At 40.7% G+C, this 13,326-nt stretch overlaps 2 protein-coding genes across 2 annotated transcripts in view; both read left to right on the plus strand.

Moving 5' to 3' along the window:
• Window positions 1-13,243, plus strand: part of LOC144524393 (janus kinase and microtubule-interacting protein 1-like) — a 22,126-nt gene extending 8,883 nt beyond the window's left edge. Inside the window, exons 2-14 of the mRNA XM_078260605.1 lie at window positions 1,139-1,449; window positions 3,266-3,598; window positions 4,056-4,217; window positions 5,820-6,032; window positions 7,254-7,367; window positions 7,621-7,767; window positions 8,058-8,228; window positions 8,944-9,003; window positions 10,419-10,547; window positions 10,756-10,884; window positions 11,133-11,216; window positions 12,105-12,167; window positions 12,879-13,243. Coding sequence (XP_078116731.1) covers window positions 1,294-1,449; window positions 3,266-3,598; window positions 4,056-4,217; window positions 5,820-6,032; window positions 7,254-7,367; window positions 7,621-7,767; window positions 8,058-8,228; window positions 8,944-9,003; window positions 10,419-10,547; window positions 10,756-10,884; window positions 11,133-11,216; window positions 12,105-12,167; window positions 12,879-13,061 — 1,944 coding nt within the window. The 5' untranslated portion in view covers window positions 1,139-1,293 and the 3' untranslated portion in view covers window positions 13,062-13,243. The remainder of the gene's footprint in view (window positions 1-1,138; window positions 1,450-3,265; window positions 3,599-4,055; window positions 4,218-5,819; window positions 6,033-7,253; window positions 7,368-7,620; window positions 7,768-8,057; window positions 8,229-8,943; window positions 9,004-10,418; window positions 10,548-10,755; window positions 10,885-11,132; window positions 11,217-12,104; window positions 12,168-12,878) is intronic.
• Window positions 9,229-10,411, plus strand: LOC144524395 (uncharacterized). The gene has a single exon (XM_078260607.1). The coding sequence runs from the start codon at window positions 9,914-9,916 to the stop codon at window positions 10,109-10,111; it is 198 nt and encodes a 65-aa protein (XP_078116733.1). The 5' UTR covers window positions 9,229-9,913; the 3' UTR covers window positions 10,112-10,411.
• Window positions 13,244-13,326: the final 83 nt, after the last annotated feature.

The following is a 13,326-nucleotide window of genomic DNA, read 5'->3' on the forward strand; positions in this document are numbered from 1 at the left end:
ATGCTCCCGGGCCCCCCTTGACTTATTATTGGTCCCCTCTGTGCCACCCCACTTAAAAAATCCTGGAAATGCCCCTGTTAAAGCTGAAACTATTAGTCAAATAATCTATTAGTCGATCGTCTATTTTGGATCTAATTAAAACTAGAAAAATAATGCCAGTGGCCATTCTTTCTGGTATATCCAGCATGTTTAGAAAGTAGGGCTGTCCACGATTAAAGAAATTCTTATTCGATTTTGTCGACTAATCGATTATTTGTTTTAATCGACAGCTCTGTAAAGCTGAGTTTCTCCACAAAGAATCATTCAAAAGCACCACTTTACATCTTGTGTTTACCACAGTTGACTAATCTACTAAAGAAATGTTAGTCGACTAAGACCAAAATGACCGATTAGTCGACCAATACACTAGGAGGGGGCCGCCCTATTAGAAAGGGAAAGGTGGAGACAAATCTTGCAATTGTTTTGCACTGATGGATAAAGTGGAATAATCGAATGACCGTAATCAAGTCAGCTACCGTCTACATTCCCCTGGTCCAAATAGTCGAGACAAAATCAATCTACTATATCTATTTGAAACAGTCATTTATTTAGAACGTGTGAAGACAAAAAAAAAAAAAGTAATAGAAAAGATAGACAATTGAAGCAAATATTTGAGTGCTGATGTGATATATGATGGTTAGTTTGTTCTGCAGGGGTAATGTAGAATACAGTGATACTAGGACAGCTCTTTATTCTGCACAATATGTGCACAGGTCCAGAACAGATTGCAGGATCTGTGGAAAAACTAATCATCAAAGTAAATCATTCATTTATTAGTCTACTGAAAGAGTGACATGTTAGAGAGATAGGAGAGGCCAGGGACCATAACAATGGTGGTCAGACACATTTTCATGCACTATGGTGCTTTTAAGTACAGCCCAGGGACTGGAATGGGATGATGATGATAAATGGCCAACGTGTATATGTTAGAGAGGAGAGGGTGACAGAGGAGAGTGTAAATGTTAGTACCAAAAATAGTCCTGTTTTCCCCAGGCTGCAGTGCGTCATGTGGCTTGGGCCCAGTGCATCGTGCAGAGTAGTTTGGTGTATCCCAGTCACTCACCCTTTTTCTTTTTGTCCGTCTATCTCTCTCAAATAGAAACTCTCAGCAACCTCCAGCAATGATGTAGACTTGACAACAATATGATGATGATGATGCAGGGCCTCGCACGGAGGAAGAGCAGCGACTGACTCTCCTCCTTTTTGCCACACCTTGGCACTCTATGTCTGTCCTGATTGGGCGGCCAGAGAGCGATGTCCTCAACCACGCCCCTTGCAGCCCCACCCCTTAAGAAGGGAAGGAAGCCAGAGAAATCGGATGTGATGACTGACTCAGTGCCGGCCACCAACGAGGAACTGAGGAGCAAACTCATGGACACCCAAATTGAGCTGCAGCAGGAGCGGGCCAAGGTGAGCGGGAGGATGTGGAGGCCTTGTGTAGAAAAATGATGACAGTGACAGTAGAGAGGTAGTCCCCTTTTAATCATCACAATAGAGGCAGGAAAAGGAGAGGGTGGCCAATTTCAAATAATTATTTATATACTATTTACTTTTTATGCAGGGTCACAGTCACAAAGTTGTAAATACTTATTTTCCACTGCAGCTAATATTCAATACAAGCACACATATTAAGAAGTAATTATTATTTACATTTTTTATTTACCTTTATTTAACCAGGAAGATACTCATTGAGATTAAGAGTTTCCTGGCCAAGACATGCAGCAGTACAACCACACATACACAAACACAAAAACACTGAGAAACCTAAAACAACTAAAACAGCAAATCCCTCAAAGTCGACCACAATCCTAAACGCATCAGGCAAAACATCTACAGCCAGATGTGGCTGCCTCTAAGTCAATCAACATCCTCTTGAAAGCAACCAATGAGACCAGCTCATTAAGTTTCATGGATTTCTATAACTTGTTCCATGTAAAGGGAGCAGCAAACTTAAACGTCTTTTTCCCCAGCTCAGTTCTAACCTTTGGAACAGACAGAAGGAAAAGATCCTGTGAACGAAGATTGTTAGTCCTGATACTATTTACACTGATATAGGTCAGAAGGTAGGCTGGAAGTAGACCTAAAATAGCCTTGTATATGAAGATATGCCAGTGTCGAAGTCTCCGTGTTGATAGAGAAGGCCATCCAACATGTTCATACAGTTCACAATGGTGGGTGAGGGCTTTAAAACCAGTGATGAACCTCAGAGATCCATGGCATACAGTGTCCAGTGCATGTAAACTTTGAGACGAAGCATGCATATATAAAACATCACCAAAGTCAAGTACGAACGAAAGGCAGGATTTCATTCTGAAATAAAACCCTAGTTTAAGTTTTAATCTTTTTGCTTGCTGCTGAATATGAAGTGTAAAAGAAAGATTCATCTACTTCTAGTAGGAGCTGTAATAATGGTGATTGCACAGTATGAGATTATACCTATACTTAGTTCCACAAGTTGGACTTTCACTAGACGTTAATAGTTGTTTCCAGTGTCTCATTACCACGGTGTTATTGATGCACACATTGTCATCAGTGTACACACATGGCCTACCTGCATTACATTTATTCAGTGCCTGTTTGGCCTGCCCTTCTAACCCTGTACACAGTTTGGAAAAGGTGTCAAGGTGGTTTGTCTTGCCTTGTCTCTTGTTATTGACACACAAATATGCTCTCCGTGCCCTTCTTTGCATGGTTGTACTTGGAGAAGGGCAGTAATTGGGATTCAGTTATTACGGGGAAAAGCCATGCTTTAAACGTATGCACTTTGCATTAAAAACATCTGCAAGATGGCATCTGGAGCAATGCATGTAAGAATGTCAACAGCAGTGTATAAAGTATAATATTGACAGTCAGGGTGTGACAGTTATCATGATAAAATTAATCTGAGCAGACGAAGATGTAAGTAGGTGCAAGGAAAAAATATTTTTGATTTAACATTTATTTAAGCCTTCACAGGCACCATAACTGTTGTTGTCCATTTGAGTGTCTTCCTAATAAATATAAATATAATACAATGTAATAAATCACCACTCAATATAGCTGTTTATCCGTTTTGTTTAAGACTGCCAGGTCTTGAAGCACAAACTTGCAAATGAAGTCATCGTAGTGGTGCACACAGTCTGGGGGCAAATGGATGAACATGCTGGCGGCCTGTAATTGGTATGACAGTAACTGGTAGATTGGATTCTTATGCAACTGTAATGGCAAAATGTTTTCACTCTCCCAGATATGTAAGCTCCGTGAGCGGCTCCAGGAGCAGCGGCAGGCTCGCGAGCTTGAGCAGCACAAACATGCTGTGGCACTAACTGACCTGCGCGCCAAACTCCACGAAGAAAAGCTACGTGAGATAGCGACTGCCCGTGAGACCCTGGCACGGCAACATGAAGTCGAACTGGCCCGGGCCATCAAGATCCGCGATGCTGAGGTGCAGAGGCTCCAGGGGCTTGTAAACGCACTGAGAGATGGAGCCGCTGACAAGCTAAAAAATGCTCTTCTCGGAGAGGCTCGGGAGGAGGCCAGAAGAGCTTTTGATGGGGAGAGGATAAAGCTACAGCAGGAGGTAGGTTGCAGCATGTATTTAGGTGACAGTAATGCACCGTACCATATTGAAAGCACTTACACTGTGAACTGTGGTGGTTTGTTTGTTTTTCTGTTGTATTTAGGCTGAGACCTCTCAGAATTGTAAAATATGTGTTGCAGATTGGATATTTTATGAGGGCATTGTATGTTCTTTGATAAAGACAAAAAATTTTAAACCTGTGTGTGTGAGAGAGACTGTGTGAGACTGTGTAAACCTTTTGCCAATTTGCTGCTGAAAAACAGGAAGCAGGATGGAAAAGCCTGTTGCCAAGCTATTGTTTCATTGTAGCCTTTCCAGACAAACAGGGCATCTATCATTACAACTGTCTAATGAAATAGGATGTGTGTTTATAAATGCACGAGTGTCACTCTCTTTGTTGTTTTTGGTTTTGTGTGAATTCATATTATTGTGTATATGTGTTTTTTTTTTTTTTTAGATTCAGGAGCATAAGACAGCCAGGAAGCAGGCTGAGGAGGCGCATGCAAATGCTCTGCAAGCCGATAAAGCCAAAGCAGTAGATCTCCGCACGGCCTACCAACAGCACCAGGATGAGGTGAATCGCATCAAACGGGACTGTGAGAGAGACATCCGCCGACTGGTGAGACCACATGCTGCTGGGAAGACACACACTAGAGACACTATACATGTCTTATCTTAAACTGGCATGGTCACTAGCTAAGTCTTTAGATAAATCTAATAATTTGAAATATTGCCTAAAGATACTGTTGACGATATACTTGCTTGTGACTCTATAATATGATATACAAAAAATCATTTAAATTTATTAGAAATGATTTATTCTATTTAACCTTTATTTACCTTGGTATACCAGTTAAAGTAACTTTAAATATTCACGGCCAAATTAGAAACAATCCCGCCCTTAGTGTTTAACACTGAAGAACTGAGCTAATGTGCCTCATCAGGACTTGGTATGGGTGTGGCTTGATCATATTTCATTGCCAGTGGTCTGGCAATAAAAGCCAACCAAACAAACTCCCACAACTGTCATCACATTTAAATGAAACAAATCAATGAAAATGTCGTTAAATCCCTGTTGCAAAACACACAGACAAAAATCTCGGAATTGAAATAACCAAAACTCTTCTAACTTTGCAGTAATACTCAGTAAGTAAGAAGCTGATTGAGAAAATTAGTTTTAGGGCCTTTAAACTTCAACACCATATATGATTACTTCCCTGTTGAGCCTCTGTTTGAGAGTGTCCTGTTAGGTCCATCACAACAAGCTAACCTTAATTAAATTACAAAATGTGGAACAACTAAAAACCGATCTTACATTGCCCTGTAAACCATCTATTATTATTCCTTACCTTGACAAACCTAGCAGCTGTTATTTGTATAGTCCTTGTCTGCCTCAACCACATTTGAATATCACCAAGAGTCCCTAACACACACTGACCTCTGCTTTCCTGCTTCTGAAGTTTAACTCACGGACATTGTATGAAGGTTAGAGGCTAATTGCTGTACTGTCTGCCTTAGCCTATCTCACCATGTGGTGCTTATCTGCAAAAATAAAAGTCTGAATACCTGCCGCAGTTACTCATTAACCCTTTTACATACAGTAGGGCTACATCAGGCATTATTGTTAGTAAAGGAATGTTTGAACAGGGAGACTTAATAATATTTTGAATCAGAGTGGTAAAAGAGTAAAGCATTGGCTGGCTCATTGATGGATAGCAGTCAGTGCAGGAAATACTAGCATTAAAGAACAAAATACGGAGGGAAGTAGTAGCGGGAACATTTATCAGAAAAAGTTGTGTGAATGCAGAGCAAGAAAAAAGCTTCATAAATTAATAACAGCTAAAGCACTATATTTTAAAAGTTAAAACACTGTCGCTCCCTTAGTCTGTTCTCGGCCATCGGAGCACACAGGTTGTTAGACTGAAGGTGTAGACAGTGTTGGACTTAAGGTTGCATCACATTAAACCTAATTGTTTACACATAAATAAACAGAAGAACAATGTATTTCATGTAAACAAGATATACTCACAATTTTTGCTGAATTTCATAAACATTTGTGATGTACTGTAACATGAGCTCAGAAATATTTGCACTCTGTATTATTTATTGTGAACATTTTCAGTGATTAATATGGGCTGTAACTGGGATAAATGGAAGACAGACTCGCTCACTCAGTCACTCACTCTTTCCACCACCATGTTATTATCCATCCCTCTTTTAGATGGATGAGTTGAAGGCAAAGGACCGGGTGATGTGTGCCCTGGAGAGGGAGCTGGGGGTGCAGGCCGGCTTCACCCAGAAGCTTCAGCTTCAGAAGGAAGCCCTGGATGAGCAGCTGGGTCAGGTACGGGAGGCGGAGAGACACAACCACGGCAGCCCCAAGAGAGAGCTGGTGCCTGGGCTGGGGGACAGTTCAGACCAGCTCAGCAACCAGGTATACACATGCATCTGCACATGTGCATAATTGCATTAATATTACGGGCACTCTAAAATGTGCACATGCTCTACATGCATACATACATTTTCAGGGATACCTTCAGACTTTGAGTTCATAACTATTATTTTTTTAATGAAAGGATGCAAAATATTACATTGTAGGTGTCAAAACTATGATTTTTAATTTTGGGCGACAGAGCCTCTAAAATAGCATTGAAATTAAAGAAAGGACACTGGCTTTAGATTTGTTCTTTGCATTAGCTGCCAGTACCTTGGCTTTAGGTATCATAGAGTAAAAGTGTAATTGTTGTAATTCCTGATTTGAAACTTTAATTAGACTCTAAAACATTGAAAATTTAAAGAAATTTGTGCTGTCAGTTAAACGTGTTATTAACGGCGTTAACGCAAACCCATTTTAACGGCGTACATTTTTTTTATTGCGAGATTAACATTCTTTTTGGCATAGCAAACTTTGTAGTTTTTTTCACATGCTGTTGCAACAACTAGTAACATTAGAAAAACTACAACACCACACCGGATCTAGCTAGACCGGAAACAAAACAACAGGCACGCCGCACACACTTGTTTGGGCTTGCGAGCCGGCCAAAGAGTAGTAGGCTAACGTTACGTTTTGAGTAGATGGCGAGCGCGAGACGCTGAAATGGATGCCAATAAGATTCAGAATGGAAAGTTTACTTTTAAAAAGTTGCCAAATGGTTCCATTGACAAGACCAAAGTGATCTGTGTGTTTTGTCGTTGTGAACTGAGCTATCATCGCAGCACGTCCAGTCTCAAATACCACTTGATGGCCAAGCACACAGCTGATGGGAATTCTCCGCCCCCTCGTCAAAGCCAGGCAACAAAAGCACAAAGCAAGCCTGCCATTTACATTTTAAGGGATACCTTCAGACTTTAAGTGCATCATTTATTTCCCCCTAGTGACAAGGAAAAACATCAATCATATGTCATATGTAGATGTACAACATCGTATATCTGTACATTAAGTCACACCTGCACATACAGCTCATCCATTCATGAGAAGCTGGATATACTGTGTATACTGCACACACAGGTTCACAGTGGCACAGTGAAATGGCATCTCATCCTTCATCCCATCACTTCCTCTTTCCCATCCACCTCAATTACCTGCCTGCCTGCATGTACTCCCTTTTTTTAGTTTTTATCTTCCTCCTCCTCTCCCCTTCCCCCTGCTCCACAGGAGGTGGAGGAGCGTGACATGAGGAGGTTCCAGCTGAAGATTGCGGAGCTCCACTCGGTCATCAGGAAACTGGAGGATAGAAATGCACTGCTGGCAGATGAGAGGAATGAACTAGTGAGAAACACACACACACGCACACACGCACACACACACACACACACACACACACACACACATTGTTACACTTAACGAGTACAAATATATACACATAAATAAATATGCATGCCTGTAAAACTTGTATTAAAACATTTTATTTTCTAAGCTGTCCAGCCTCGATCTTGCCTCTCCTGCTCAAACGGGAAATTCTGTGTCACTAGAAGACTTAAGACTACATTGTTTCCCCTCCCTGTTTCCTTCCTCTGTCCAGTTGAAGCGTGTGCGAGAAGCCGAGAGCCAGATGAAGCCCATGTTTGAGAAGAACAAGCGGCTGTCCAAGAAGAATGACGACCTTCTGCAAACGCTGCAACGCATGGAGGAGAAACTGAAGAACCTGAGCCGAGACAACGCTGAGATGGTGAGATGCACCCAGTAAATGTTTTACTACTTCTACTCTCTGTTGTTTTCCTCTACTCTCTAGTTAAAGATTCATCCAAAGTTCAAATACTACTAGAAAATAGCAGATATTTTAGATAGCAGATATGTTTTAATCTGTAAAGGAAGAGGGATTGTGTTGCTGTACTTTGAGTGTCCCTGAGATTATGATCAAAAAAGGAAGCAGGACCTCTACTGGCTATTTGAGGAGAAGCATTAAATCATTCTCCATGGGGCCGTAATTTGGCCTCTCTCTCTGTCTCCCTCCCTCAGAAGGAAAAAGCCGCCTCCTCTCGACCCCCCTCACAGCAACAATCCATTCAGTCCCAGCTGAAGCGGCCAAGCTCCCTCACAGACCTGAGCCATGCTCACGAGGAACAGGAAGTGGAGTTCCTCAAGCTGCAGGTTTCTGAGCAACGTGGCATCATTGATGAGCTCACGCAGGTCAGGATTTTACTCAAACCAGATTCAATTTTGTGAAGAAATCAATCAATTCTAATTGGTTTCAGTGTGTGTCAAGTTAGTGTCACTGTTTTTAACATATGAGTAACATATGTTTCTTTTATGAGCACTGATATCTCACACTTTGTTCTCGAAAATAATCAAAGATTGTACTAAAATGGGATAGGGCTGGGCGATTTAACGATATATGCTGTCAGACAATATGAATTTGTCACCTGTCAGACATTTTCCTGCTCCCCTCTTCCTTTTGGATGCCTCTGGCTTTGGGGAATACGTTATATTTTCAGAAGGGGCAGTTGTTGTGTTTGGTAGAATGTATTATTGGTTTAAGAACATTTCTACACAATCTCTGATTCAACAGAGAATGTCTCATTTATTCATCTCCACCCGTCTTTCCCCTCCCACACTATTTTCTTTACCTTCCCATCACAGCCCGACTCATCCAAGTGCTTCAACCCACATGCTTTATTCTAATAATTGAATTCTTTGCTGTCCACTTTTACCACTTCGTCTCAATTATCAGTACAGTTTGATTTCCCATTTCCTGCGTTCTTATTTGACCTCCAATTTTGTAGAAAAAGACAAAATTTATGGCTGCATGAAATATTTTGATGACAGTTATTGTTTTGATTGAGCTGTGTGAAGCCGTTGCAGCTCTCCGAGTCTTGATCTTGATCTACTGTGTGTTTGTCTTTAGGAACGTGACCGATTGGTGATGAGCAAAAAGAACAGGAGGAAACCTTTCAAACTGTCTAAAGTAAGTGTCCATGAGTGTTTTAAAATCCAGTGGTGCATAACTAAGCAACTACCTTATCTGTGGTTGACTGATCCTGAAGTCCTGTTTTTAATTGAGTGTGTGTGCATCTCTTTGTGCATGTTTGTTTTTAATTGGGCTCAGGAGACAATGATGGCAGTTTCCCTCACAGCTGGGAGCATCACGCTGAGCACAAACGCAACTCCTGCATCAATCGATCACCACAGCTAGTGGAAATGTATTTGTTCATTTCGGTTTTATTTTATTTTGTGTATTTAGTGTTATTGTGCGGTTATGAATACATTTATTGCAAAAATGGCAAGCTTAATTTGTGCACAACCGTTTGTGTCTTTTTATCTGTGCTTCCTTGTGTGTGAATAAAGAAGGAGAAGGGATTATGATACCTAATAATAAGGTGAGGTGACGATGTTAGAAAAATAAATGACTGTGATATACATGTGTGTATGTTTGGGCTAATACACCAGGGGACATTTTAGCGTCTGATGTTGCTAGGAGGGGGAGTTTGTAGATTCTTGTCATATATTTTCTCCTACCTCTCCTGCTGGAACTAGTTTGTCACTGTGGCGAGGTTGATACAGGGTTGGGCACAGCGGCTTGGCTCTTGGACTTGCACCTGGAAATTTGTCTCTCTTTTTTTGGAATTTAATGTAGTCTACATAAGCTTGGAGACAAAAAACCTCAAGCTGCCTTTTGGGTTTTTTTGGAGGAGTACTTTGATTGTAACCAGAAGCTTTGTTGTCTGCTTTTTCATTTTGTGTTGGAGTGCAACAATTGTGCTTTTTGGACGGCCTGCACAGCTCTGTATAAATCAGCTAGTATAGTCCAAGATATGACTGACGTATTTTGGGAAGATTCTTTATAGTATTGTGTTGTTTTTTTGTCTTGAAGCAACATGACAGAGTACATTCTCCTTATCCTCTACTTCTCGTTCTTCATTTGCCTCTGTGCCTTAGTCTGCCTTTACTTCTCTGGTTGCCAGGAGATGACTTATAAACATGATGGTAAGGACTCTGTGGGGTTTGGAAAAGTTAATAACAAGAAAGATATAAAAACAAACACCCAGAGATATGATCGGATTTACTTTGCCTGAGATAAACAGAATGAAGGTACCTGGTTTGGACAACTTTTAGACAGAACGTTGGTGAATAAACTATTACTGTACAAAATTAAGCATTTTTTTAAAAACATAAGCAGACGTGTGGTGGATTTAAGAGCTTTATTGAATTAGAAATATTTAAAAAAAAAAAAAAAATCTATATCCGTAGGGATATAATCTGGATGAATGTTGGATTTCTAAACATGCAGTCTGGCTTTCTATAGCTTGGGCAACAAAATGTAAGTCACGGTTTTATACAACAATGTGCATGTCCTCTGTTCTCCTTTAATCCTCTCTGCAGAGGCATGTTGTGGAGACATATTTTGGATTTGATGAGGAGTCGATAGACTCTGAGACCTCCTCTCTGACCTCCTACAACACTGACCTCACTGACCGCACGCCTGCAACCCCAGAGGAAGATTTGGAAGAGGTAAGAAAATCCTACATTGGAAGAAATAATTTAAACTATATTCTATACAGCTGAAAGATGTGCTGCATACATGAGAGATAGCTGACAGGACAGAAACAAGACAGCACATTAAAGATAATTTAGGGTTATTTAGGTAAAGGTTTGTGTGTGTGTGTTTGACCCGGTCTCTTTTTAATATATCTTTCATTTCTATTTTTCTTAAATAAAGATTATTTCCCGTGAAGAGTCCGAGCTTCGCTTCCGTCAGTTGACCAGAGAGTACCAGGCTCTCCAGCGGGCCTACGCCCTTCTCCAAGAGCAGACGGGGGGCTCTGTGGATGCTGAGAGAGAGGCCAGGGTACTATCACTTTTTACCTCTCTTCCCCGTTTAGCCATGATCCAAACGGTTCTCAAACATTTTTATTTACAACAAAAACTATACATACTTGGGGCATAAGATAGTTAATATACTGTAACTTCCAAGTCTAGTTAATTATTGAAATGTATGTTTTTCAGTAATGCCACGTAAAGTTTTTAGAGTCGGTTCTTGTGTTGTCTAGCCAATTTTTTAAGTTGGTCCCTGATGGCTGATCTTCCCTTCCACAGACACGTGAGCAGCTGCAGATGGAGCTCAGCAGCTGCCAGGCCAAGATAGTGGACCTGGAGAAGGCCCTGGCCGAGAGGGGGCAGGTAACAAAGAAAAGGGATGGTGACAAGAGCTCACTGGTCCTGCTCTCACTGGCCCTCCTGCATGTCTGTCTGGCTGCTCTGTTCCTGGGCTGGCGCTATGCTGACCAGGTCTGCCGCAGAATTCTGTGATGTCACGTCTGCATGCTCCTCTGCACCCTCTATCCCTCCTTGTTGGTTCTGTTTCTTATTGGGCCTTTCAGCAATGTCGAGCCATCAGAGGAGGCTTAAACCACTTTTGATTCCTGTCAGCCATGAATAGATTGATATACAAGATCATAATCCAGTAGTGTCTCACCTTTTTTTATATGAAATTTGAAATACAGTTTAATTGGTTTTAGTTTATTTAATAAGTCCTCATAAAATATCTTGATCTCAGGAACTAAGCCAAATTTAGCATTTTGTGTAGTAGAAAAGCCTCGGCTGTTTTGTCAAAACTAAGTAGATTGAAATAACTTCTGACATTTGGCATCTTAATTATTACCTATACTGAATATCATGAGGATCACTGAAATTATTATGATGAATTCATATCACCACTCTTATGTTCTCTCTCATGTTGCCTGCTCCACTGTGGCTTGATCCAGCTGTTACTTTCATTTGCTGTTCGGCTGTATTTCACCTCTCAGATCTCATTCTTCTCCTGTTACTTTGAACTCTGGATGACTGTGAATGCAGCTCCTTTGGCTGTTAGGAGAGGTCTTTATTTCTCTGGATCAATAAACATGTGCCACTGCCACTCTGTTCCTGTCTATTTGTGTCTATGGTACATTTGCATGTGTCATTTGGAAATACAATAGATGTTATCGGGGATAACATCGGGGATCTTTTCCTTACTTCCTGTTACCACTTGTCCTTTCTTGCTGATGTTGTGTTTGATTGTTATGGCAGGATTCAAAGTGGGTGGAGGAGAAGCAGTACTTGCTCAGGACCAACCAGGAACTTCACGAGAAGGTAGTTTGCATAAGCCTATCCTCACTTTAGACGCATCACTTTATTGACAACACAGATACTGTGTCAGGATACTGCATCATTGCAGACTTAATACCAACTAGAGCTTGGTATCGTTTCATTTTTTCGGTTTTGCTATTGCTATAATAAAAAGTTAGAAACTATTTTAATCAAAAATTAAAAAGATCAAAACAGAAACTGATGATGTAATTCCATGGAAACCGTTATGAGTGCTTAAGGCTAAATCAGAAGCAGAGTGTAATTAAACTTAATAGTTGTTTTTTTTTTATAGTTAAAGTGCTCGAAGATGGGGCAAGTTTTGAATCTTATGGAAGTTTGTTCCATCTATAGAGCATAGTGGTCAAAGACAAAATAAATAAAAAGAAATACGATCCCAAAAATGTTTGAGACCCAGCCTTGTGCTGAGTGCTGACGCTTTGGTGATCTCTAACCTTCTTATATGATACAACCAGAAAAGCACAACCAGTAATATAAGTTGGCCATCATTTGTAGATAAAAGTGAATTTAAATTTGAGCAGATTCAACGCTATTATGAGCTATTATTTTCTTTTAAACTATGATAACTCAAGGACATCCAATTATTCAGAGTATTCATAATGCTTTGTAAAACATGCCAAACCATTAGAAAAAGGTGTGTGTGTGTGTGTGTGTGTGTGTGTGTGTGTGTGTGTGTGTGTGTGTGTGTGTGTGTAGATATGTGCGTTGCAGCAGGCTGAGTCGCGTCTGCAGGCTGAGGTTCAGGACGCCCACGATCAGAATGAACTGCTGGAATTCAGAGTGCTGGAACTGGAAGTAAGAGACTGTACCAACATCAAACTGTCACCAGGAGGCGACAACAACAATCTCAGTTCCAGGCGCAAGACCTACATACAGTGACTCGACAGACAGATGCACTGTTCACTTATACACACTTGAGTCCTCCTCTGTATGCATCTTTGTTTTGCATGGCAGCTGTGTGCACACCCCCTCCACTGAACTGGAATATGTTTTTAAATGAAAGAATGTTGTTTTTAAGATGAATATAATTTTTAATTGAATAAACATTTTATTAAATTTCAGTATTCAATCCCATCGTTGTTCATTTTGTTTCTCATTTTTGCATGTGTGTCCTACATTTTGTTTACATTTTCCATAAGATAAG

Source organism: Sander vitreus, chromosome 10, assembly GCF_031162955.1.
Source record: "Sander vitreus isolate 19-12246 chromosome 10, sanVit1, whole genome shotgun sequence".
Lineage (NCBI taxonomy): Eukaryota > Metazoa > Chordata > Actinopteri > Perciformes > Percidae > Sander > Sander vitreus.

What these genes read in the sequence shown, in the direction of transcription:
- LOC144524395 (XM_078260607.1), top strand. Translation starts at nt 9,914, where the DNA reads ATGACAGAGTACATTCTCCTTATCCTCTACTTCTCGTTCTTCATTTGC.